A 22,426-nucleotide genomic window follows, 5' to 3' on the forward strand; every position below is an offset into this window, starting at 1 on the left:
AACCAGCCACACGACAGGGGAGGATTCAGCTCTTTTATGGCCTCAGGCTCCCGCCGGGGACAGGGAGCAGTTTGGGGTACAGCAGGGGGGGGGGGGACCGGAGCACAGGTCCCGGGGGGGGGACAGCAGCCCTTCAGGGGGGGGTCCTCGGCCGGAGGGGACCAGACAGAGGAGGGTAGTCCTCCAAAGAGAGTTGGGGAGTCCAGGAATCTGCTCCGGGTCGGGTCTGGATGTTGGGCTTAGCTTTGGGTCAGGTCTGGATGTCAGGTTCAGTTTTGGGTCAGGTCCGGACACTGGGCTCGGCTTTGTGCTGGATTTGGGACACGGGGACCTGCTTTGTGCTGGATCTCGAATGTTGGGATCTGCTTTGGGTCAGGTCTGGACAGGAAGATCTGCTTTGGGTTAGATTCAGGACGTGGGGACCTGCTTCATGTTGGATCTCAACTGTTGGGCTCTGCTTTGGGTCAGGTCTGGACATTGGGATCCACTTTGTCTCAGATTTGGGGCACCGGGATCTGCTCCACATCAAATTCAGGACACTGGGATCTGCTTCGTGTTGGATTTGGGGTTCTGCATCCCGGCATGCGTCAGACCCGGGTGGGGACAGGGGCCGTCCCGCGGGTCGAGCAGCCCCGAACACCGCAGGGCAGCGCCCAGAGGCTCGGCGGCAGTCCGTCTGTCCATCACAACTCAGCGTGGTACCGCTCTGCTTTGAAGACCTCGCTAGGCTGCATGAAGATGCCCTCCATCACCTTCCAGTAGTTATTCTGGCTGGAGGCAGCCATGCCGTGCACCTCCTTCTGCCCATGGATGGGTCGCCCGTACTGCTCCCCCGTCACCGAGAGGAAGACGTCGGTGGAGGCGTGTTGGAAGCGCACCTCGCCGTCCCGCACCCAGTAGGTCCCACTGCACACCACTGTCCAGTCATCCAGGTAGTCGCCCTCACCGGCCTCCCCGAACGCGCTCACCTCCTGCGGGTGAAAAAGAGCTCGTGTGGGGGCTGGGAGGAAAGGGGGGGCACGACTCAGGGGTGCTCAGCTGGGCCCAGAGGGCAAGGAGGGGGGGCAGGGGAAGGGGCTGGGGGGTGAGGAGGCACCTGGTTGGGACTGGGGCTCTGCTGGGACTTGGGGGGTCTGGCTGGGACTTGGGTGCTGAGGGGGTCAAGGGGGAGCCGGTAGGGATAGTGAAGCAAGGTGGGACTGGTAGGGATCCAGTTGGCACCAGGGAACAAGGCAGGGCTGGTAGGGACATGGGGGACAAGAGGGACCCAGTCTGAACGGGGGAACAAGGTGGGACTGGTAGGGACATGGGGGGCCCGGTCGGGACCAGGGAACAAGTCAGTGCCGGTAGGGACAAGGCAGACCCGGTTGGGACCGGTAGGAACCAAGCAGGGGACCCGGTAGGGCCCGGGAAAAGGGACTGGGCCCGGGGGACAAGAAGCGGAGGGGGGCGATCCCGGTCCGGCCAGTGTCCCGGGGGTCCCGGCGGGTACCTGGTTTCCGGAGAGCGGGGAGGCGAAGCGGTGGCTGTGGAGGTTGCGGCCGGTGCCCAGGTGGGTGAGGCGGATGGCCTGCCCGCAGCGCACCGGCGTGCCCCGCTCGCAGACAGCCGCCGTACGGCCCCGGACCCGCCAGTAGCTGTTCCCGTCATCCGCCGCCGACACCCCGGTCACCGACTGCTGCCCGCTGCCTGCGGAGGGGGAAAAAAAAACCGCGTTCAGGTCCGGCCCGGTCCGGCAGACGCGGTGCCGGTACCGGCGGGGGCGGAGAAAGGGGGGGGGGGGGGGGCGACGTGTTCCGTTACCGGAGCCGTAGCGAACGTCGTGCGAGTGCAGGCGGACATTGTGCCGCACGTTGAGCAGCTTCACCACGGAGCCGCAGGTGACGGGCCCGGGACCACCGCGCACCGCCGCGCCCAACGCCAGCACCAGAACCGGCACCAGAACCGGCGGTACCCGCCGGCCCGCCACCTCCGTCCCCATCCCGCCGCCGGCGGAAGCGGAAGTAGCGCCGCTCCGCCCGCCCGGAGGTCGCCGCTCGTCTGCTCCGCCCCCCCTCGCTCGCCGCCGCCGCCGCGGAGGCCTCCATTTTCCCTCGGCGCTTCGGGTAAGGCCGCACCGGGTGGGACGGGGGACCGCGACGGGCCGGGTGGGGGCGAGCGGCGGCGGGGGGCGGTGTCGGTGCCGGTAAGGCACGCGTCGCCCTGGTACTGGGCTGGGGAGAGGGGGGGGGGGGCGGCCCGTTGCCACGGGAACGGCGGGGCCGCGACGGGCCCGGGGCGGTTACGAGGCCTCCCGGGCTGGGCGTCTCCGGCGGGCCTGGGTCTCGGTGAGGGCGGCAGGGACGTTTCGGTGCTTGGCGTGAGACTGGGCCGCGGGGCCCGGGTGGGTGGGCGGTGAAGGCAGCGGTGGTCCCCTCCGTTCCCGGTTGCCGGCGGCGGGTGGGGCTGGCGGTAGCAGGAGCTTCCCGGGACGAGGACCCCGTTTAGGGGGCCGTGCCGCAGCGGGGTGAGCCGGGCTGGGACGGGCAGCACCCGGGGCTGGGGTGGGGGGAAGGTGAGGCGGTTGGTAGGGGGGGGCCCAAGGCCGGGGTGGGGGGCTGCTCCCCCGGGAACGGGAGAGTGCCGCAGCCCCCCACACCCCCCCACTCACCGGAGCGACCCGGCTCCCCCGTAGCAGAGACGGCAGCGGAGCCCGGGGCTGGGGAATATCGCTGACACGGCAGGAAAAGCCGGTAGGTGTGAGGTGATGGATAGGGAAAGCGTCGGCTTGTTTTCCTGGAGGGAGGGGGGGGAAAGGATCTGACCTTTGTTTCTCAGGTACGCTGGCAGTCCGGATCGGCTCCCGCTCCGCGGGTGTAATTCCCGGAGCGCTGCGTTTGGTTTTGAAAACTTCTGACAAGGTCTTCTGTGAAAAGCTGAGGGGCAGCAGCCTGGGAAGGCCCTTTTGGGGATTAATAATTGATTAAAGGGTGGCAAAAAAAGGTAGGGACGAATGATTGGTGTTCACGGTGGAGTAAGGTTATTGTGGAGTTTCACAGCCATCTCTGCTGCTTTTTTTTTTTTTAATATGGTGATGTGGAGAAGGAAAATGTAATCCTAAGTTATTTAGGATCGCTAAACCGGACTGTGGGAAGTTGCAAAGACCAGATCATACTGAGTGGCTGAGTGCTAGTGTGGTAAACAAGATACGATGGCAACGGGTGTAATGAAGGTGACAAACACCGCAGTGATTGACTCTACATCAGCTTTTACTATTCAGGAAAGAGCTGTTGGTGTCTCAGCAATTGTTTCTTTTAAAACATTGCTTCAACGCCCCGCCGTAGCCTAAAAAGGATATTTTGGAATTACTTTAAAGGAGCAGAGAACAAAACAGAAAACATCATTATGCTGCTGCATAAACGGTTGGCAGTTTGTGCCCTGGCTGTTGCCAGCAGTTCTGGTTAGCCCGTCTCTAAAGGGGAGCACTGGAAAAGTAGGGGCAGGAGCAGTGCGGACAAGCAGGTTTCTGGGCAAGCGAAGCCTTCCTTTCCTCACCTTAGGGGAGAAGCTTGCTGACAGGAGATACGATGCAGGTGCATGAAGTCATAGGCAGGTCAGAGAAAGCGAGGAGGGAACATCAGTTTACTGTTTCTTACAGGAAATTACAATGCAGCAGGTCTAAAATAAACAGGCGGAAGTGCTTTTTTCACACAACATGCTATTAAACTGTGGCACTCTGCTACAGGATGTTCCACCGCCTGGTAGCATCGGGGGCGGTGGGACCAATGGGGAGCATTAAAACTAGCGAAGCAGGTATGGGAAGTTCCTGAGCTGCAGTGGCTGGCTGGCTGGACTTCCCCTGTCACAGCATCATCGGTCTCCAGTTGTCATTTTGCCCCTGCGCTCCTTCGCACATCTACCACCGAGGAGGGTGGGAATGTCTGGTTTGGGTCCCGACTTCAGAAATTTATAAAACAGCTATAAAAGCTAAGCACAAAACTATATATTGCTGATGCTGTATCAGGGCTGGCAGGCCCCGGGGGAGATCGGCCCTACAGAAGTCCCTGCCTGTACCAAGGAGTGGCTCTGAGGAAGAGCTCAGCACCGACGAGGTGCCCATGAGGGTAGTTTGTTGTGGTGCGAATGCCTTACAGTGCTTCATGGGGATGTTTTTGTTAGGCTCATAAGCTTCAAATTAAAAGATACCAATATGATCTCGTCTGAATTCTGTGGTGGGATGCAGCCTGGAGATCATTGCTTAGTCATTAGTGTTAAGTTAATGCATTCCGGCTCAACTGTGACTTTTTTTTTTTTTTTTTTCCTCCAAGAAAACCAAAATTGATTTCATTGTGAGAGCTTCAGGGAGTGGAATGGTGGCATTACCTTTGCAGTTCATTTAGGTTTTTCCTAACGAGCCATTTCTTGTCACAGTCTTTTATTCCTGTGGATGTACTAGGGCCATGCTTAAATTAATTTAATGAGCATTTCATTGACAAAATGAAGAGATTGGGCTTCCTTAGGCTTTACGTTTTAGTTGAGTCAAGTTTCCCAGCCTTCTTATTCTCACAGTGCTTTCTGAATCCTCTCCAATTTAACTTTTCTCTTCGAAGTGTAGACACGAGAACTGAGTGAAACTGTTCAGTGGTGGCTTTGGCAATGTGCTTCCATGGACCTACATGATCTTAAGTGGACTGTGAGTTGAACCGTGAAATGGCAGAGGTTAAAACATTCCCCGTCCAAACCCTCTCCCCCGCTCCCAAAAAACCCCACAAAACCAGAATTAGTGCACGTCAGGGCCTTGATGTAGTTTCTCCCACGAAGGACAGGGAGAAGTCAAGGACTTGCTTCTCTTCAGCACCCATGCTGTAGTAAAGCCTAGATTAGCACTTGTTTTTGCTGTTTTGTGCAGACACTGATATCCTGAGGTTGATTGCTGAATAATAAATGTATCTCACTGTGAGGACACTCCTTGGTTATTCTGTGAGCACCGCTGAGGTCTCATGCCTTAGTTGGCATCCCTGTGCCTGGAGAGCATGAGATGCTTCTAGTTTCCCTCACCCCACACCTGCTCAGGCTGTGAAGCTCCTGCGGGGCATTGCTCTTCCTGATGCCATCCTGCATGGGGATGTGTCTGTCCCTTGCCAAAGTGCCACCGTAACTGGCAAGGTGCAGGAGCTTTTCCTGTAACATATTCTGATATTTTGCAGGTGCTTGCAGCTTATCTCTATTTCTAAACCGAATTAGTTAAATTTTGCTGGTGTGTGATGTACAAAGCTGCGTCTGCCTCCAGCACTGTGATGTTTTGCGGTCCTCAGCAGCCAGCAGGTATCTGGATGTGTGGCCAAGGCTTTACAGTATTTGAATGTATGGTTTCCAGAATTCTCAGGTCCATCACAAACCAGCACTTGTTCTAAAGGAGCTGCCCCACCTAACCAGGGTGGGGGCAGCCCACAGTGCCTGCAGCCGATGTCCAGCCTGGTCCTGCTGACCTGATGAGAGCTCTACAGAGTCTCGGTATTGACAGCAGAGAGAGCTATCTTCTCAGGGTCATCTCAGTTAAAAGGAGCTGTGGACTCTGGACAATTGCCACTGTGCCCTTGAGCTGAGCAAAGTGCAGATGCCCCTGGTAGAAAGCAGAGGTTGTGTAGTTGCTCAGCCCTGAGCTGCTCCGGCATGCTGCCGAGCAGGAGAGGCCATGCTCAATGTGAAGGCACCCATGCTTCCCTAACCTGCTGCCGTGCTGCTGTCGCAGCACTGCTTGCTGCATTGCCGTTGTCTTTGGTCCATCTTGGTTGGTGTCTAGTGGCTGTCGGGCATCTTTGGGGTGAAGCTATATATATATCACCTATAGGAGCCTGTCTGATTGTGTACAGGTAAGCATGCAGGATTAGGCACAGTCTGCCTGCCTTTTTGGTGCTCTAGTGCAATTTAGTACTTGCTCCCGTGCTGCAGCAATCTCTGACCTTCTCCCGGGAGTGTTACAGGAGCAGGGATGCTGCTGTGCCGCGCCGAGGAAAGGCCTGTAGCGTGATACAGCTGGGCTGGCCCAACGCTTCTCAGTCTGGAGACTCTTAAACCCTCCCCAAGCCAGACAAACTGTGCTGCTGGAGCAGGGCTTTCCCTGTGTGACCGACAGCTCGAGGGACTCCTGCCAGGCAGCAGCGCTGGTCTGAACTCTGCCTCTGCACCTCCATGCGCACTGTCTGCAATCTCTGCCTGCTTCCCTGTCCTGTTTTATTTCAAATGAAAGCCTCTCTGGCGCTGAGGGTGGGAGAGGCACCTTTAGTCCATATCTGATTCAACATCTCCATGGTAATAGCTATCCTTGCTTCCATTTACCATGCTAAGTGACATTCCTGCTGTCCTGAGGTGGATTTCACTGGAGCTGAGAACACCCAGTTTCGTAGATGGTTGGCTTGCGTGGAACCTGCTCGGCTGGATCATTAAATGAGATGGCTTTCTGAAGTCCTAGCTGTTCCCTGTGTCCAGACAAATTTGATTTGACATGAACTGAAATTGCTAGGAAATGCTAGAACAAGTGAAGAGGAAGAAAGTTGGAAGTGTGAGTGAAACGCTTCACTGGCAGAGAATAGTAAAATTGTGTGTGGTGCTATGACAAGGGGTTTTCTTTCTTGCTTGATTTGTGTGTTGATCATGGACAGGAGAGAAATGAGATAATTAGACTTGGAAATGCTCTATGAAAAGCCACTTAGCCTGCAGTTTTGTGTATGTTAGTACACCCTGATGGATATGTGTAGAAGAAGAATTGGTGAGAAAGTGTGAAGTTGACATAATATTCATACGCAGGCTGGTAAACATAATAATTCCTGTTCCTCTGCTGTATGTAGTTACACAATTCATCAGTGGCATTTGTTTCAGGAACGCATATTTAACTAGCATCTGTACCGCCCTCTGAACTGTTATTTCTGAGAGGGAAGCTTAAATACATGTGTGCAACTCGTACAGTGTCCTCTCGAGGATGGAGATCGCCCTGTGCCCACACACCAAGCCAGAGCAGCCGTGTCCTGTCCAGGTGCAGAGCAGTAGCCTTGGCCCGCTGCGATTTCTGCCTGTCTGGAGCGTCATAGATAGATGTTGGTCACAGCCATGTAATCTGCAGCCAAGGAGTATGAGCTGCTATCTGCTTGTGTATGAAATCTGGCAGAGGTCTTGCCCTTGTCTTTGTTGTGCGTTTTCTTTAATGAGGCACGGCCGACACATTCCTTTGGAACTATTAGTATTTTAAGACTTAAAAGGTTATCCAAGATTGGCCTCGCATGTTTTGTTTGGGTTTTTTTCTTTAAGGGAGAAGTAAGTCTCTGGTTTTCTCTAAGTTGTTGTGTTTGTGCACCAGATGTATGGATCTCAGGGCAGAACAAGAAGTCCTGCACACAAGAAGCGTCATGGCAAAGCCTTGATCAGGTTGTCCCGTATGGGACTGATTTCCTTCCTTCAGCTGTTTTGTTTGCAGTGGGGAAATCATTATGGGAACATTTTGAAGAGTGTTTGTTTAGGTATCGTTCCCTGGCATATGGAATTATTTTCTCATCTTTTTCTCCTTTTTTTTTTTTTTTGTGTGTGTGTGTATTAAATTACATCAGATGTAATTTAACATGGAGGTTTTGGCTTTAGATCTGACACCCCCTCTGAGCTGCTTTTTGTGCCTTCCCAAAGGCTGGTACTTCTTCCTGGACTGGCGTTTTCATCTTCACAGCCATTTGAGGAATTGGTTTGTTTTTTCCTATAGCTGACTTTTGTAAGCTTCTGTTGTTTTGGTGTATGTAAAAAGGAACTAAAAAAAAAAATCCTTTGAAAATTTTAAAAACAACAGCAAGTTTTGTAACCACAAGAAGTGGAAGGCTCAGAGAGACAGAACTTGAGCTGTGTCTTTATGGGGACACGCTTTTCTTTGTGCCAAGCTTGATTTATACTGCTTCCAGAAACCCCAGTTGGGGGAAAAACGTCAAACAAAAGGTTCTGGATATAGAAAGCACCCTGTTTCTTAGTCTCTTGTTACTTCCTAATCTCTGGACAGAGGCTCGGCTGTGGCTCTGGCTGTGTGGGGCAGGCAGTAGAGCTGGGCAGCCAGCAGCCCCCAGCCCCGACCCTGCAGCACTCCCCAGGGCTCTCCTGTTTGCTCCGTGGGGCTCCGCAGAGTCTTGCTAACAGCCTGCAATTGCAACTCAGTCAAGGGCCTTTTCAGGATCACCCTGGCTTCATTAACTGAGTAAGGATTAATCATATTAAGATCCTAATTGGTTGGACTGTGTGCCTAACACTGCAGTGTTGGTGGCAGCGTGGGGTTGCTTTCCTGGCCTCGTGGGAGGGTATGGACAGGATGAAGGGCTTTGGCTGCATGCGCCGTTTCAGCCGCAGCCAGGAGCTCGGCTGCGTAACAAATGCTGCTGTGACAGATCCTGTCCTGCTTGCTGAGACACAGGTTGACAGGAGCTAGCAGCACTTGGCTGCTGGCTTCGCTTGCCTAATCTCTGACGACAGGGATGTCCAGGCAAGGTGGACATGGGTAATTCAGGGCCTTGATATATAATTTGAAACCCTCTTGCCTTAGCTGTCTTATCTCCAAAACCCAGTAGGGGGAAGTGCTTGTGATGTGATGGATGTCTCCTCTTTCCCTAGTTCCTGTGGAGCCGTGTGTGAGACGCTGCAGCCATGTCTGACTTTGTAGAAAGTGAAGCAGAGGAGTCTGAGGAGGAGTACAACCAGGATGGGGAGGTTGTGCCCAGAGTAACCAAGAAGTTCGTAGAAGAAGATGAGGATGGTGAGTCTGCCTGTCTGTTCAGAGTTTGCTAAATTGTCTTTGTGCCTTGCAGCTCTGTTTTACATCCCATGACTCTGCAGATGGAGCAATAACTGTGCTATAATAGCATGGCCATCTGTAGTTTATAATCTCAGCTGTTTAAGTGCTTCCCTTCCTCAGAGTGCTTAGGTGGTTTTTATATTTGGCAATAGAATATACACTACTTCACCCCCGTGGGACTTGCAGTCACACAAATTGATAGTAAACAGTAAAAGCAGAGGAATTCTCCCAGTGTGGTCACTCCACCTGTTCCCTCTGCAGAGAGAGCATGAGACCACAAGTGGGGTTCTGGCACAAGCAGCTTGCTGGGTTCTGTGTCAGTAAAAGTGTTCAGTTAAAACTCTCTGTGTGGATAGCGTGAAGGAAGATGCTGTTTGTACAGAGCTGAGAAGGAGTCTCAGCAGATAATCAATGAGTAAATGTCTAACACTTGCTGCTCTCCACCCCAGATGAGGAAGAGGAGGAGGAGAATCTCGATGATCAAGATGAGCAGGGGAACCTGAAAGGATTCATTAACGATGACGATGATGAGGAGGAGGAAGAGGAGGAAGAAGCTAGTGACTCTGGAGACTCTGAGGACGATGTTGGCCACAAAAAGAGAAAGCGCAGTAAGTTTTGTGATGAATGTTCATAGCAGGCCACAGCGTAATGCTCTCAGTGCCCTGCCGGAGAGCAGAGCTCTCCCTCTGCCCTGGGTGTCTGCATTGGCTGGGTAAGCTAGACCCTTCTCACTGGTTGGTCTATTCCCAGATTAGTAAAGGGAGAGTGTAACTCATCTCTACTTTCTTCTCTTAGCTTTTGATGACCGCCTGGAAGATGATGATTTTGACCTGATTGAAGAGAACTTGGGCGTTAAAGTCAAAAGAGTGAGTTGTGTTCCCATGCTGCTGTTAATGGTGTGGTGTGTCTTGGCACGAAAGAGGGTGGGCTCCTGCCTGGAGTGAGCGAGTGGTGCCTCCCATCTGCTCCTGCCCTCTTGGAAAGGGAGAACTGAGTGCTTGAAGGAAGCAGGATCTCTCCCTGCCCAGGCAACTGGGAACTGGCTTCCTAGAGTTTGCAAAACACTTTCTTCCGATTCCTAAAGTTTGCTGTACTCTTCCCTTCCCACCTCTGCAAGACAGCCTCAGAGGAGCCCATCTTCCAATAACTTTCTCCTGCATGGTACTAACCTCAAAGTCAGCGCAAGCTCTAAAGTTCCTATGAGCCCTAAAGCTCGTTCCGTAACGCTTGCTAGAGAGGTATCAAGCCAGGTTAACACTGGTGGTGACAACATGCAAGTGACACAGGCCTGGACACGGTGCAGTCCTCAGCAGACAGTTATGTTGTATACACGCTGTGCCCAATGAGCACCTGCAGCGTGGCTGCTGAGGGGGTGGCTCTTCTCCCCTGTGTGCCTGTGCTGTGCTGGGCTCCATCCTGCTCCCACTCAGGTGCCTGTAGAAGAAGTGCAGTTCTGGCTTGGCAGAGACCACACTGAGCTTTCGATGTCTGTGCCAGGAATTACGTGCACTAACAAGCCGTTTCACTTGCAGCAAAAATTCAGGCGTGTGAGAAAAATGTCGGATGATGAGGATGACGAAGAGGAAGACTATGGAAAAGAAGAACATGAGAAGGAAGCCATTGCTGAAGAAATCTTTCAGGATGGTGAAGGCGAGGAGGGAGGGGAAGCTGTTGAAGCTCCTGTTGCTCCACCAGAAGAGGAAGAGGAGGAGGAGGAAGATGAATCTGGTGAGTATGGATGGTCAGTTACATCCAAAGTTTGTCCTAGGATTAAAGCACAGGAACCAAGTGAAGACTTTCGCTGAGCTGTAAGTAGCTAAAGGCTGTAGCCCTGTTGTGGTCAAGCTCTTGCTGGTCTGATTAGTACAATCTTTAGAATTAAACGTTTCTGGGTGGCAGGTTTAGTTTGTCTGTCTAAACCACTATGTCCAGAAGCACATTACATGTGCTGAGGTGTTGAACATCTCCTCTAAGCTGCCTCCAAAATGGAAATGCTTCAAAGGAAGGAAGTCAAGGTGCTGTTTAGTACCTCGTAGCACAGTGCATGCCTGCCTTACTTCAGCATCAACCCGTCACCACTGCTAGTACCATACTGAAAGAGTTTGAAGAATTCTTTCTGTCTACTGTCCAAAGCAACAATGCCTTTTCTGACTGCATTTTCAGTGCACTGGGCTGCAGATAGTTGCCAGATGGCTTTGCCTGTGTCTGGAAGTTCATTCTAGCTTGTTATTGTGGTTCAGGCTCCTGGAATGTCTGAGGTTGATGTAGGAGATGCTGTGGGTAGCTGGGCAGACTGACAGCCAGCGGCAGCCTAAGTCTGTGCTGGAGGCTCATAGTTGCACTGGCTGAGCTGAGCTTTGTCAGAGGTACCAGTTGAATATGCAAGTGTCCTGACCACTAAATTGTTTCTCAATGTCCAGACATTGATGACTTCATTGTGGATGACGATGGACAACCTCTGAAGAAGCCAAAATGGCGAAAGAAGCTCCCTGGATACACAGATGCGTAAGTATTGATTGGAAATTGGCCTGGAGCCTCGAAAACAGTGCTCAGCTTGATTCTTGCAACTGCAGAGTGATTCAGCTTGTGGTTGGATACCACTGGTCTCTTTCCCCAAAGGAACCTGGTAAATTTAAACATGGGGCTTTTAGTCTGTGATTTCTTAAATGTCTGACTCTGTCCTTTCTCCCCTGGATTTTTTACAGGGATACCAAAACCAGTCCCTTAAGAGAAGTATTTGCATGTAAAGCTCAGAGTTGTGTACCTATCCCTGATTTTTTTTTAGCCTAGGTGCAAAACTAAAGCTTAGACTGAGGTACTCTGGCCACCTCTGTGTGGCTAGAAGGATGTTCTGTGAATTGCACCATGGGGCTGAACAATAGTTTTTGCCTTCTAGTGCTTTGCAGGAAGCCCAGGAAATCTTTGGTGTGGACTTTGACTATGATGAGTTTGAGAAGTACAACGAGTATGATGAGGAGATGGAGGAGGAATATGAGTATGAGGATGAAGAAGCTGAAGGGGAGACCCGTGTGCGGCCCAAAAAGACTGCCAAGAAGCGCGTCAGTCGGCGTAGCATCTTTGAGATGTACGAGCCCAGTGAGCTGGAGAGCAGTCATCTAACGGACCAGGACAACGAGATCCGCATGACAGACATGCCCGAGAGGTTCCAGGTGAGGGAGGAGGGGCAGGTGTGCAGGCAGAAAGCATTTCAGCTCCCACCAAGTACAGCAGGCCTGGGACCTGCAGGCCAGCTTTTTCACCTCGCTGCTGGCTGGATTTTGGCATTTCTTTCCCTCTTTGAAGATCCCACCTGTCAAATGCATGGGCTAAAACTCTGCATTCAAACCTGTCAGTGACATTGTGAACTATGTGGACTGTGTTCTAGCTGTGCAAGCCTGGTTTTAGCATTGGTCATACTTTCTCTTTGGCCACTGGGTGCCAGTGTTGCACTCCTGGGGCTGGTGCAGAGCTTGCGCTCTGCTGAGATGTCCTTTATGCTGGATGCTGTTAGTAATCACATCAGTTGTATCTCTGGATAGCAAGAGTGAAGCTGCAGTGCTGGAGAAGGTTTGCTAGGGTTTTCTAGCCTACCGATGTGCCAGCCAACGTGTAAACGTGCCGTACAAGGTGTCTCTGTAACACACTTTAACCAAGCGATTGAGACTTATACTGCTCTCAATCTGGAGATCTGTTTGTGCTGCTAGGAATCATTGTGGTATCTCATATTTTTGTCCTAATTTTGCCCTGTAATCAGGTTTTCCCTGAACAGTCCATGTTCTTCGATCTCCCTTAAGTGTATGTTAATGTAATTCTGTGCAGAGGCTTGTTACCCTCCTTTATAAAATGGGACATCTGAAGCTGTCAGCTTTTCAGAAGGACCTTTTTTCCCATGCCAGCGTGCACAGCACAAGGGAAAGCTGTGTGTAATGTCTTCTGGCCATATGTGGCCTGTTCAGACATTTTGTCATCTTCACGGATGTCAGTGATGATTAGAGCAGGCCTTGTGAAAGAGAATTGGCTGGGACTAAATGCCCAGAGAGGGTTTGGAGCTGCTTTATGTTCTGTTATTCTATGGCTGCAGCAAGAAAAGTGATAACAAGACTAGAACAGGCACAGATAGATTGGAACAGAGCATGTAGCTGCAGAGCGTTTGGGAGTCTGGTAGGAAGTGGGGGTACCCCGACTCGATCATCACAGAAGATTTTGCACCATTGCAGGCCTTTCCATAGGCCTTTGACAGAATTGTTAACTGCCTCTACCTAGTGTAAAGCTGATGTCTGCATCTTCTGAGCACACAGGAAACACGTGTTGAAGTGGTATCCTCAGCAAAGCCCTGTGGTGTGGAAGGTGCTGACACCCCATAAGCAACCTGCAGCTCAAAACAATAATTTCCAGGCTTCTTGAAGACATGGTAGCACAAGCCCTGGTGTTGCACATGCCTCTACTCATCCTGTTGTCTTGTCACAGTTGCGATCCATCCCGGTGAAGAATGCTGAAGATGATGAGCTGGAGGAAGAAGCTGACTGGATTTACAGGAATGCATTTGCAACACCCACCATCTCCTTGCAGGTAAAGGACTATGTCTGTGTCTTCTGTCCTAAGAGGACTTGAAGGTGCTGCAGATTTCCAGCCTGGAGACGTTGTTCCAGGAGTCTGCTCAGAGGAATGTGGTGCCCAATATATCTTCCTTTCTGGTTTTGAGCAAGTCACTTAACATGCACATGTCTTTGCTTTCACATCCATAAAACAGTACAAAAAGGAATGCAGAGAAGTTGCAAAAATAATTGTCAAGAATGATTGAAAGATTTCTGAGCCACTGTGCACGTAGGGCTAAACTAGTATTAGCCAGGATCTGCTTTTAACCGTCAGTTACTTTGGCCAGATGCTGCTTCTCTGTTTTCCTTTAAGCCAGTCAGGGCTAGGATGCTTCTCTGTGGTCTCTAAAATCACAGTGTGCAGCTAAGCCTGCATTGCCAGCTAAAAAGGGACCATCGTTTTCCAGCCTTAGCCTGGGCTGGTCTTTTAGGGAGTCAGTTAGGGAATATGATCAACACGGTGTGTTTCTCCTTTTAGGAAAGTTCTGACTACCTCGACCGTGGACAAGCCAGCAGCAGCTTCAGCCGCAAGGGGCCCAGCACCATCCAGAAGATTAAAGAAGCCCTGAACTTCATGAGAAATCAACATTTTGAGGTAATTTGCAACTTGGCTTCATTGTCAAAATAAGGTCTGAGTTCCTGTCTCCTTATCCAGACAAGATCAGCAGAGGGGCTGCTGGAAGCATTTAAGGCAGCAAACTAGAAGGGACTGAGATGCCATACCTGGTTGCCTCTCCTTTGACAAAATGGTGCTTCATTGGAAAGTGCAGCTCATCTTATGTGAGCTGTGGCAATGCAGGTTTTTAAGGCCTATTTGGTGCTATCGTCATCTTTCCCTGATCCTGAACAAATTGATACTAAAGGAGGTGGAGGAATTTCAGAGTCTCTTGAGCCTTGCTTGGTCCATTCAACCTATTTTCTGAGGTGTTGCCTGATGTTGCAGAAGATTTTTGGTTTATGTGGTGTATTCTTTTGTGGCACGGTCTTAAGAGCTGGGGGCATGGCTTGGTACATCTCCCACACTGCTGCCTCATTAGCTTGTTCTCCCACATGGAACTTCAGCTTTCTCTGGACTCCTGGCTGCCAGCAGCAGCCTGGTCTCCTGCATGGTGGTGATGAGTCTCATTTCTGACCCAGGTCCCATTCATCGCTTTCTACAGAAAGGAGTATGTGGAGCCAGAGCTGCACATCAACGACCTGTGGAGGGTCTGGCAGTGGGATGAGAAGGTGAGGAGTGTTTTCACTGTTTGTTATCCCATCAACATTTAACATGTCTTTCTACCTAGCCTGATACTTTCAGCAGATTTTGTTTTGGCCATGGAGACCTTGTGTGCTTTTTTTTACCCACGTTTTTTTGCATGTTTGCTATCATGTGATGGTAAAGGGTTATCTGACAAAAGAGGATTCAAAACAGTCCTTCCCCTTCACCAAGTTTCTTTTGTCTAGTGACCTCTCCTGGAAGGATTGCAGGTTCCTTCTTTACTATCAGGTAGATCCAAACCTCGGTTTATTTTTTTTCTGTTAATATAATCCATCTCTGAGATGAGACCTGCCATGTGTGTCACATCTGGGCTTGGCTGTGGATGACGATTTTGATGATTATTTTTGACAAATATCCCAAGATCCTGGGAGCCCCTGTTTGGGAAGGGAGGAGACAGATGTGACACACTGCGATGGTGCGTTTCACTGGAAGTCTTTTGTTCTCGTTTTAGTGGACCCAGCTGAAGATCCGCAAGCAGAACCTGACACGTCTGTTTGAGAAGATGCAGGCCTATCAGTACGAACAAATCTCTGCTGACCCAGACAAGCCCTTGGCTGATGGAATAAGAGCCCTGGATACTACTGACATGGAGAGGTATGGTGCCATGACTTTCTTATATTCGTTCCAAAATGACTTAAAATGTGCGTTAACTTGCCCAAACAGCCCAGGCTTTCTGGCCACTGCAGGGCATTGACTTTAGCCTCCCCACAAAGCCAGTAATGAGAAATATTTAAAACTCTTTTGGAAGATGAGCCCAAGCGCTCCTTCTGCCTGACCTGTACCAGGGCAGGTTCCTTAAGCGCTCTGACCACGGCTCTGCTGCAAGCAGGGTGTAACATGCTGGCTTTGCGTGCCGTAGGCTGAAGGACGTGCAGTCCATGGACGAGCTGAAGGACGTGTATAATCACTTCCTGCTGTACTATGGGCGAGACATCCCCAAGATGCAGAATGCTGCCAAGGCTGCTCGAAAGAAGCAAAAGCGTATCCGAGAGGATGGTGAAGAGGAGGAAGGTTTGTCCCCAGATTTGATAGTCTCCTAATTGTGGGCTGTTTGAAAATCCTGGTTCAAAAGAATAGTAAGAAAGTTTCTTGAAAAGCCCATGTGTTTGCACAGAGCATCTCTGCTGTTCACTCTATCTCAAGTTAGTCCCAGGTCTTCCAGGCATCTCTGAAAATTTTTAAAGTTTGCCACACAAGGTGCTGCTTTCTGATGGACTGAATACCACACCTCATGGCAGAGGCCAAAGCAAGGATCAGCCACCTTGATGTGTGTTTTGACGTGCAACCCAGCAACTGAAGAGAAGATAGTGTTTTCAGGGTGTTTTTCTAACCCTGAATAATTTTAAGGGTACTGTGACCTTTGAGGTGTGGTTGTGGAATTTAGGGACTCTGTTGCACAACGTAGGTTGCGTTTAATCCCTTTGCTGTGCTTCTGACACACTGCAGCTGTCTGGGTGCCTCTAAAGAGGCCTTGCTAAACATATCCTTCCCATAGGTGAAGGGGAGGATGCAGAAGACGACGAGCAGAAAGGGCCTGAGCTGAAGCAGGCTTCCCGTCGGGATATGTACACCATCTGTCAAACAGCTGGGCTGGGTAAGGGCTGTGTTCTGTCGTGCTGAGCTTGCAGTGGCCTAGCCTGCATGCTCTTCTGGGTGCTGTGGCTTACACCTGTAGAAGAAGGACTGATAGTTTTGCTCAGTATAAGCTACAATACCCTTGTCCTCATCATTTTTGTGGTTTGGTTTTGGTTTTTTTTGTTTGTTTTTTTTTTTTTTTTTTTTTTTTTTAATCAGATGGCCTGGCTAAGAAGTTTGGTCTGACACCTGAGCAGTTTGGAGAGAATCTCCGAGACAGTTACCAGCGTCACGAGACAGAGCAGTTTCCTGCAGAGCCCCTGGAGCTGGCCAAGGATTATGTGTGTAGGTCAGTGTGGGGGGATCTTTGTGGAGGTCCTGCAGCTGTGACACAAGGGAGGACATCTGGGGGCATTCTCAAGTCCTAAGCCTTCATGTTGCCTTTTTGCTTTTAGTCAATTCCCAAGCCCTGAAGCTGTGCTGGAAGGAGCCCGGTACATGGTGGCTTTGCAGATAGCCAGGGAGCCTTTGGTCAGGCAGGTCCTGAGACAGACTTTCCAAGAAAGAGCTAAAATCAACATTTCACCAACCAAAAAGGGGAAGAAGGTAAGGAAGGGAGCTCTGACTCTGTGGGTCAATTCAGGGAAGGCTCTAAATAACACACAAATGTTCATTTTTGCATCTGAAAACTTGTCCCATGTCAGTGGCAGCTCTGAATAAATCTCAGAGCAGCATGTGAGCTGGGCTGTTACAGAGGCCAGCTCAGCAGCGTGCTGCATTTTTAGTCTCAGCGTTTCATCAGACCTGATTCTTACTGTTGAGATGTTGCCTTCCATTATTGGAATAGTCTCTGTTTCTCTGGGACTGGGAACGAATTCTGCTGTGTCCTGCTGGGGAAGGAAATGTAGACTGGCAGGCATAGGGGTGAGAGGGTATTGAATAAAAACCATTGTCTGCCTCGGTATACAGAAGGGTCTTTCTTCATGAATGCCCTGCATGCATGGTGACTGTCTCTCCTCTCTCCCAGGACATTGATGAAGCCCACTATGCCTATTCCTTTAAATACTTGAAGAATAAGCCTGTGAAGGAGCTGCGAGATGACCAGTTCCTGAAAATGAGCCTGGCGGAGGATGAAGCGCTGCTCACTATAGATATCAGCATTGACATGAAAGGAGTGGAGGGGTGAGTCCTCACTGGCCGTGCCTTGGCAGAGTTTGTTCATCCAGTGCTGCCGTGCTGTTAGAGCTCCTCTGTAACCCAAGCTGCTCCTGGAAGTCATGGCCTTAAGTCCCTGCACCTTAAAGTCAAGCAGCCTCTCAGGGTCTTGCTTTTATTCTTCATCTTAGTGAAAACTTTAGCAGACATCTGTCTTATTCATTTGAAGGCAAACTCTGAAGCCTTTAGGATTTTTGTGAAAGATGATGCTTGTTTCCCAACCACCCTCACTGCGTGGTCCTTGGTTCATTCCCTGCACGTCTGAGTAGCCACACTGTGCAATGTGGATATGCTGGAGTGGCTGTGGGCTGCCCCATGTTGCACTGATCGGGCCTGTCTGTGCTGCCAGCATGGCATTCAGCTGCAATCTGTCTAGCAATGTCGCTTTTGCAGCTGAAGGAGTGTTTGATGGGAGGATTGGATCTTGACTAAATTTTCCAGGCAGCTCCCTGAGTCTGAGGTGCTGCTATTGCATCCCTGTGCAGGAATCTGCCAGTGATGGTGTCAATGCAGTTGTTTGGAGCCCTTCTGTATCTCCTCCTCTCATTTCTTGCAGTTACGGTAGTGACCAGACATACTTTGAGGAAATCAAACAGTTCTATTATCGGGATGAGTTCAGCCACCAGGTGCAAGAGTGGAATCGGCAGCGTACGATGGCCATTGAGCGGTCCCTCAACCAGTTCCTTTACGTGCAGATGGCTAAAGAGTTGAAGAACAAGCTGTTGGTGGAGGCCAAGGAGTATGTCCTCAAGGTGAGATGGTGAACAGGTGGGTTTGAGTCAGAGCTGGGTTACAAATGCTAACAGTCCTGCAGCACGCTGGGGATAGCTGCTGACAGGCCGTACACAGGCTCTTGGGAAGGAGGAGGAGGCAGGCAGGGGTTTGAATCTTTTTCTTTCCCAAGGATGGAGAGAAAAGCAAGTATCTCGGTGGGAGGGAAGATGGGCTCCATGGTACTGGAGAGCTCGTCCCAGTCCTGGCAGAATATACTGTCTTGCTGCCTTGAGCATGACCTTCCCTCTGGAGAAGGGCTATGCCAAAGCACCTGCAGTGGATTTTCTCACTCCTCTCTCCCCTTCTCTGTTCTACCAGGCTTGCAGCCGGAAACTGTACAACTGGTTAAAAGTAGCTTCATACCGTCCTGATCAGCAAGTGGAGGAAGACGATGATTTCATGGATGAGAACCAAGGGAAGGGGATTCGGGTGCTAGGCATTGCATTTTCCTCAGCCAGGTAGGAGGAAAGGAATTGCCTCTGGATCCATGTACAGCTTTAGCAGTCCCCCATGTCTGAGCGATCTCTGTTTTGCAGGGACCACCCCGTGTTTTGTGCCCTTGTTAATGGAGAGGGTGAGGTTACAGACTTCCTCCGACTGCCACATTTCACAAAGAGAAGGAACGCCTGGCGTGAGGAAGAGAGGGAAAAGAAGGTAAACCTTGGTGCAGCTATTGTCGAGATGAACGTCTGCACATTGCTTTTGGTACCGTGTGATCCACTGCGGGCTGGAGAGGAATAGTCATCCTGAAGGCAGCTCAGGCCTTGTCATTCTTGCATGCAAGAATACTGCCTTTTTCCCACCCTGTAACTATTCTGGCAGAACAGTTGCTTCCAGTTAGATTCCAATTCATCTCTTCTGCTCCTCTTACGGGGAGTGGCAGGGCCTTGCCATTCCTGAGTTCTGCTGGTTGGGGGTTTGTGAGCTTCAGTGGTCGCAGCTACAGAATTTTTCTCCCCTTTCCCTGATCACATTATAATAGCGAGAGGCTGTGGGACCTACTAGAGCTTGGGGCAGGCTTTTGACTTCCACTGCCTACTTGTACTGATTTTCTGTACACCGGAGCGTGATGCCATCAGTCTTTCCTCTGCAGAGCTTTCCTGTTTGTCCTTACAGTGGTGAGGAACTGCAAACCTGGCCTGTGGAAAAGATGTTTAGCCATGTTCGTGTCATGGTGGCAGATCAGGGTGACAGTGGGGGAGGATTTGCCCTGTGAAATAGGAACCCAGGACTGGTAGCTAGCTCCGTACAGAAACCATCTAGCTTTTCTGACCTGTCTCACTTTTCTTTCCAGGCTCAGGATATTGAAACCTTGAAAAAATTTCTCCTGAACAAGAAGCCTCACGTGGTGACAATTGCAGGCGAGAACAGGTCAGTCTTTGTGTTCCTTCCATTTCCCAGTCTCTTTGCAGTCCTTTCCTCATGCCTGTCCACATTTCACTGTTTCTGTCTGTGGTATGAGGTAACCCGCTGAGGTTATCTCCCTAAGTGATTCCAGGACCCAGCTTTGCGCTCTCCCCTCAATCCCCTTGGCCATCTGTCCCTAGGGATGCTCAGATGCTGATGGAGGATGTAAAGAGAATTGTTCATGAGCTGGATCAAGGGCAGCAGCTGTCCTCTATCGGAGTGGAGCTGGTGGACAATGAACTGGCTATCCTCTACATGAACAGCAAGAAGTCTGAGGTGAACCTTCTGTTATTCCAGCTTAGTCTGTCACTCATTCATGCTGTGTCATCCTCCATTTGTTGTGCTGGCCCTGCCTTGCGTCATTGGCTGCCTCATGTGATCCATCTAGACAGTGACGTACTGATCTTTGGATCAAGGCAAAACATCTTATTTAGGCTTCCCTGAAGAGATCAGCACCAGCGGAGGTACAAAGTAGATATTGATGTAGTCTGAAATCAATCTTGCTCAGCTGAGTGAGTGAGGTTGTTTCACTCCTAGTTGCAGCAGAGCTCCTGGGAGCCTTTAACCTTAGCTCTCTTTGCCCCAAGCACCAAATGCTTCCCTTGTTCCAGTCCCTGTCTGATGTGTGTTTGCTACTTGAAAACACCATCAGGCTTTTCCCTGATTCTCTGGCCTCTTGCAGAATGAGTTCCGGGATTACCCACCTCTGCTGCGTCAAGCCGTCTCCCTTGCTCGCCGTATTCAGGACCCCCTCATAGAGTTTGCCCAGGTCTGCAGCTCCGATGAGGATATTCTCTGCCTGAAACTCCACCCTCTGCAGGTAACTTTTCCTTGTGAGATCCTCGGGCAAGGAAGATCCTTCTCTGCAAGAGAAAGTGGCCTGGGACAGTTTGCTGTCAAAGAAAAGTATTCCAAATTGAACTGGTGCAAGTTCTGCCTGTTCTATGCCATATTCAGGCTATGCAGCACCTTTTTTTGCCTCCTTTAGCTCACCTGCCTGCTACCTTTAGGCTGCTGTCAGGGGTAACTCTGAGGTGCAGTACAGCTCCTGAGAGCCAGTGTGTTGGGTTTGGCTCAGCTTGCTTATGGCAAAGTGTTGCACGCATCTCCGTGCGAGGCTAACGCCTCTCCTTTCTGTCAGGAGCACGTGGTGAAGGAGGAACTGCTGAATGCCCTCTACTGCGAATTCATAAACCGTGTGAACGAGGTGGGAGTGGATGTCAATCGGGCGATTGCTCACCCTCACAGCCAGGCTTTGCTGCAGTATGTGTGTGGCCTGGGACCACGCAAAGGCACTCATCTGCTAAAGGTAAGAAGGCTTCTGTCCCTGCCTACAAAAACTGTGCATCACCAATAATGTGCGAGTTGGCCTGATGGCAGTGCTGTCACGAGATGAGTCAGGGTCCCGTGTGCCAGATGCAGCTGACAGCTTCGTTGACGTGTGTTTTAGTATGTATTATCTCACTGCACCTAACCCCAAAGCTGTGCATGGACTTACGTCCTTGATAGGCCCAAGCAACTCAGCAGATCTGTCAATCCTAGCTAGCTTCTGAACCCACAGGAACGGATGCGCTGTTACAGTATCAAGACGCCTCCGTACTGTAGAAAACACAGGGCAAAAAGCCAATGCGTTTCCTGAGAGTTGGAGCCGTTCCATGTGGAGTCATCTCCTTTCATACAACATTGAGACACAGGCAGGGGGCAACAATTTATGAGTTGTGATGGGCTCGATTGTGTCAAGACGCTTTGAACACTGCTGTGTCCAGTGTGAGTCCTCTGCTTTTCCTGGAGAACCCTTGTGTTTGAATAGCAAGGCTTATACTATTACCTTTCTGCAGATCTTAAAACAAAACAACACACGTCTGGAGAACAGGACCCAGCTGGTTACAATGTGTCACATGGGACCCAAGGTGTTTATCAACTGTGCTGGCTTCATCAAAATTGACACAGCATCGCTGGGCGATAGGTGGGTATTGGGTTGCATTCAATGTTGTACAGGGCGCGGAGTTAGCATGAGCGACAGGCTGAAGCAATCGTATTCTGTGGAGTCCACGTTCCCAGAAGTTTATGTGTGGCCCCTCTGATCACTGGCCAAGTTCAGGTATTGCTGGTTATTAATCTGATTCTTAAGGGCAGCTAAACTCACACAGCAGTGCAAGCTGCAGAACATTAATTATATAGCTTGCTATGGCTTGAAAGACCCTTTGTGGTCAAAAGGAACTAAACTGAAAACAGTTGTTCCCCAACATAGTCGTCGTGCATGTCCATTAGTAACCTCTGTGCACTTTTGCTTAGTTTCTGCCTAGTCCCACCATCAATATTTTATTTTTCTAAAGTTTCAAACTTGAGGCATAACTTGGCAATTTAGCTTCCTCTTAAACTAGTAGCAATACTGGGAAGTTTGTAGACTGTTAGGTTACTGGTAACTAAACAAGAGAGAGGTGTTTGGAAGACAGCGGTAAAGTTTCTAAAGTTTCTAGTTTCTAAATCTCTGACTGCATTGCACAGAAAGGTCATTTGTTGGAAACGTCCTTTCTCTAGGGTTGGCACAGTATCCTTTTTGCCTTTGAAAAGCATGTCTGAGAAAGGACACCCGGCTGAATCCTTACGCTGAGTGATCCAACCCCACTAGGTCCCTGGTTCTTGCAGGATACAAGTCCCAGAGATGCAGGGGGCAAAGTGTAGACTCATCCAAAGAGCTAGATGCAGATGGCTGCACTGCCAGTTGGCAACACTTAATTTGTATGAGGAGAGAAACTGTGGAGAGCTGTGTGCTCATAGAGCAGCTATAGTACATAGAGT

At 50.5% G+C, this 22,426-nt stretch overlaps 2 protein-coding genes across 3 annotated transcripts in view; one reads left to right on the plus strand and one right to left on the minus strand.

The window, feature by feature from the left end:
• Positions 1–19: 19 nt before the first annotated feature.
• Positions 20–2,010, minus strand: SDF2 (stromal cell derived factor 2). The gene is made up of 3 exons (XM_030029430.2): positions 1,804–2,010; positions 1,493–1,689; positions 20–971 (listed from the first exon to the last, which is right to left on the minus strand). The coding sequence occupies exons 1-3, from the start codon at positions 1,979–1,981 to the stop codon at positions 684–686; spliced, it is 663 nt and encodes a 220-aa protein (XP_029885290.1). The 5' UTR covers positions 1,982–2,010; the 3' UTR covers positions 20–683.
• A 4-nt stretch (positions 2,011–2,014) lies between these two features.
• Positions 2,015–22,426, plus strand: part of SUPT6H (SPT6 homolog, histone chaperone and transcription elongation factor) — a 30,651-nt gene continuing 10,239 nt past the window's right edge. Inside the window, exons 1-24 of one of the 2 annotated variants that reach the window (XM_030029425.2) lie at positions 2,015–2,105; positions 8,617–8,758; positions 9,247–9,405; positions 9,593–9,663; positions 10,330–10,525; positions 11,218–11,302; positions 11,694–11,967; positions 13,265–13,366; positions 13,871–13,987; positions 14,530–14,619; positions 15,105–15,247; positions 15,513–15,664; positions 16,149–16,247; positions 16,448–16,577; positions 16,684–16,834; positions 17,256–17,410; positions 18,000–18,195; positions 18,536–18,675; positions 18,754–18,871; positions 19,512–19,588; positions 19,765–19,900; positions 20,307–20,444; positions 20,766–20,933; positions 21,463–21,590. In XM_030029425.2, the coding sequence (XP_029885285.1) occupies positions 8,650–8,758; positions 9,247–9,405; positions 9,593–9,663; positions 10,330–10,525; positions 11,218–11,302; positions 11,694–11,967; positions 13,265–13,366; positions 13,871–13,987; positions 14,530–14,619; positions 15,105–15,247; positions 15,513–15,664; positions 16,149–16,247; positions 16,448–16,577; positions 16,684–16,834; positions 17,256–17,410; positions 18,000–18,195; positions 18,536–18,675; positions 18,754–18,871; positions 19,512–19,588; positions 19,765–19,900; positions 20,307–20,444; positions 20,766–20,933; positions 21,463–21,590 (3,134 nt within the window). In that variant the 5' untranslated portion in view covers positions 2,015–2,105; positions 8,617–8,649. Of the gene's footprint in view, positions 2,106–2,830; positions 2,983–8,616; positions 8,759–9,246; positions 9,406–9,592; positions 9,664–10,329; positions 10,526–11,217; positions 11,303–11,693; positions 11,968–13,264; positions 13,367–13,870; positions 13,988–14,529; positions 14,620–15,104; positions 15,248–15,512; positions 15,665–16,148; positions 16,248–16,447; positions 16,578–16,683; positions 16,835–17,255; positions 17,411–17,999; positions 18,196–18,535; positions 18,676–18,753; positions 18,872–19,511; positions 19,589–19,764; positions 19,901–20,306; positions 20,445–20,765; positions 20,934–21,462; positions 21,591–22,426 lie in introns of those variants that run through there. The other variant, XM_030029426.2, reaches the window with a different exon arrangement.

Source organism: Aquila chrysaetos, chromosome 10 (assembly GCF_900496995.4).
Source record: "Aquila chrysaetos chrysaetos chromosome 10, bAquChr1.4, whole genome shotgun sequence".
Classification (NCBI taxonomy): domain Eukaryota; kingdom Metazoa; phylum Chordata; class Aves; order Accipitriformes; family Accipitridae; genus Aquila; species Aquila chrysaetos.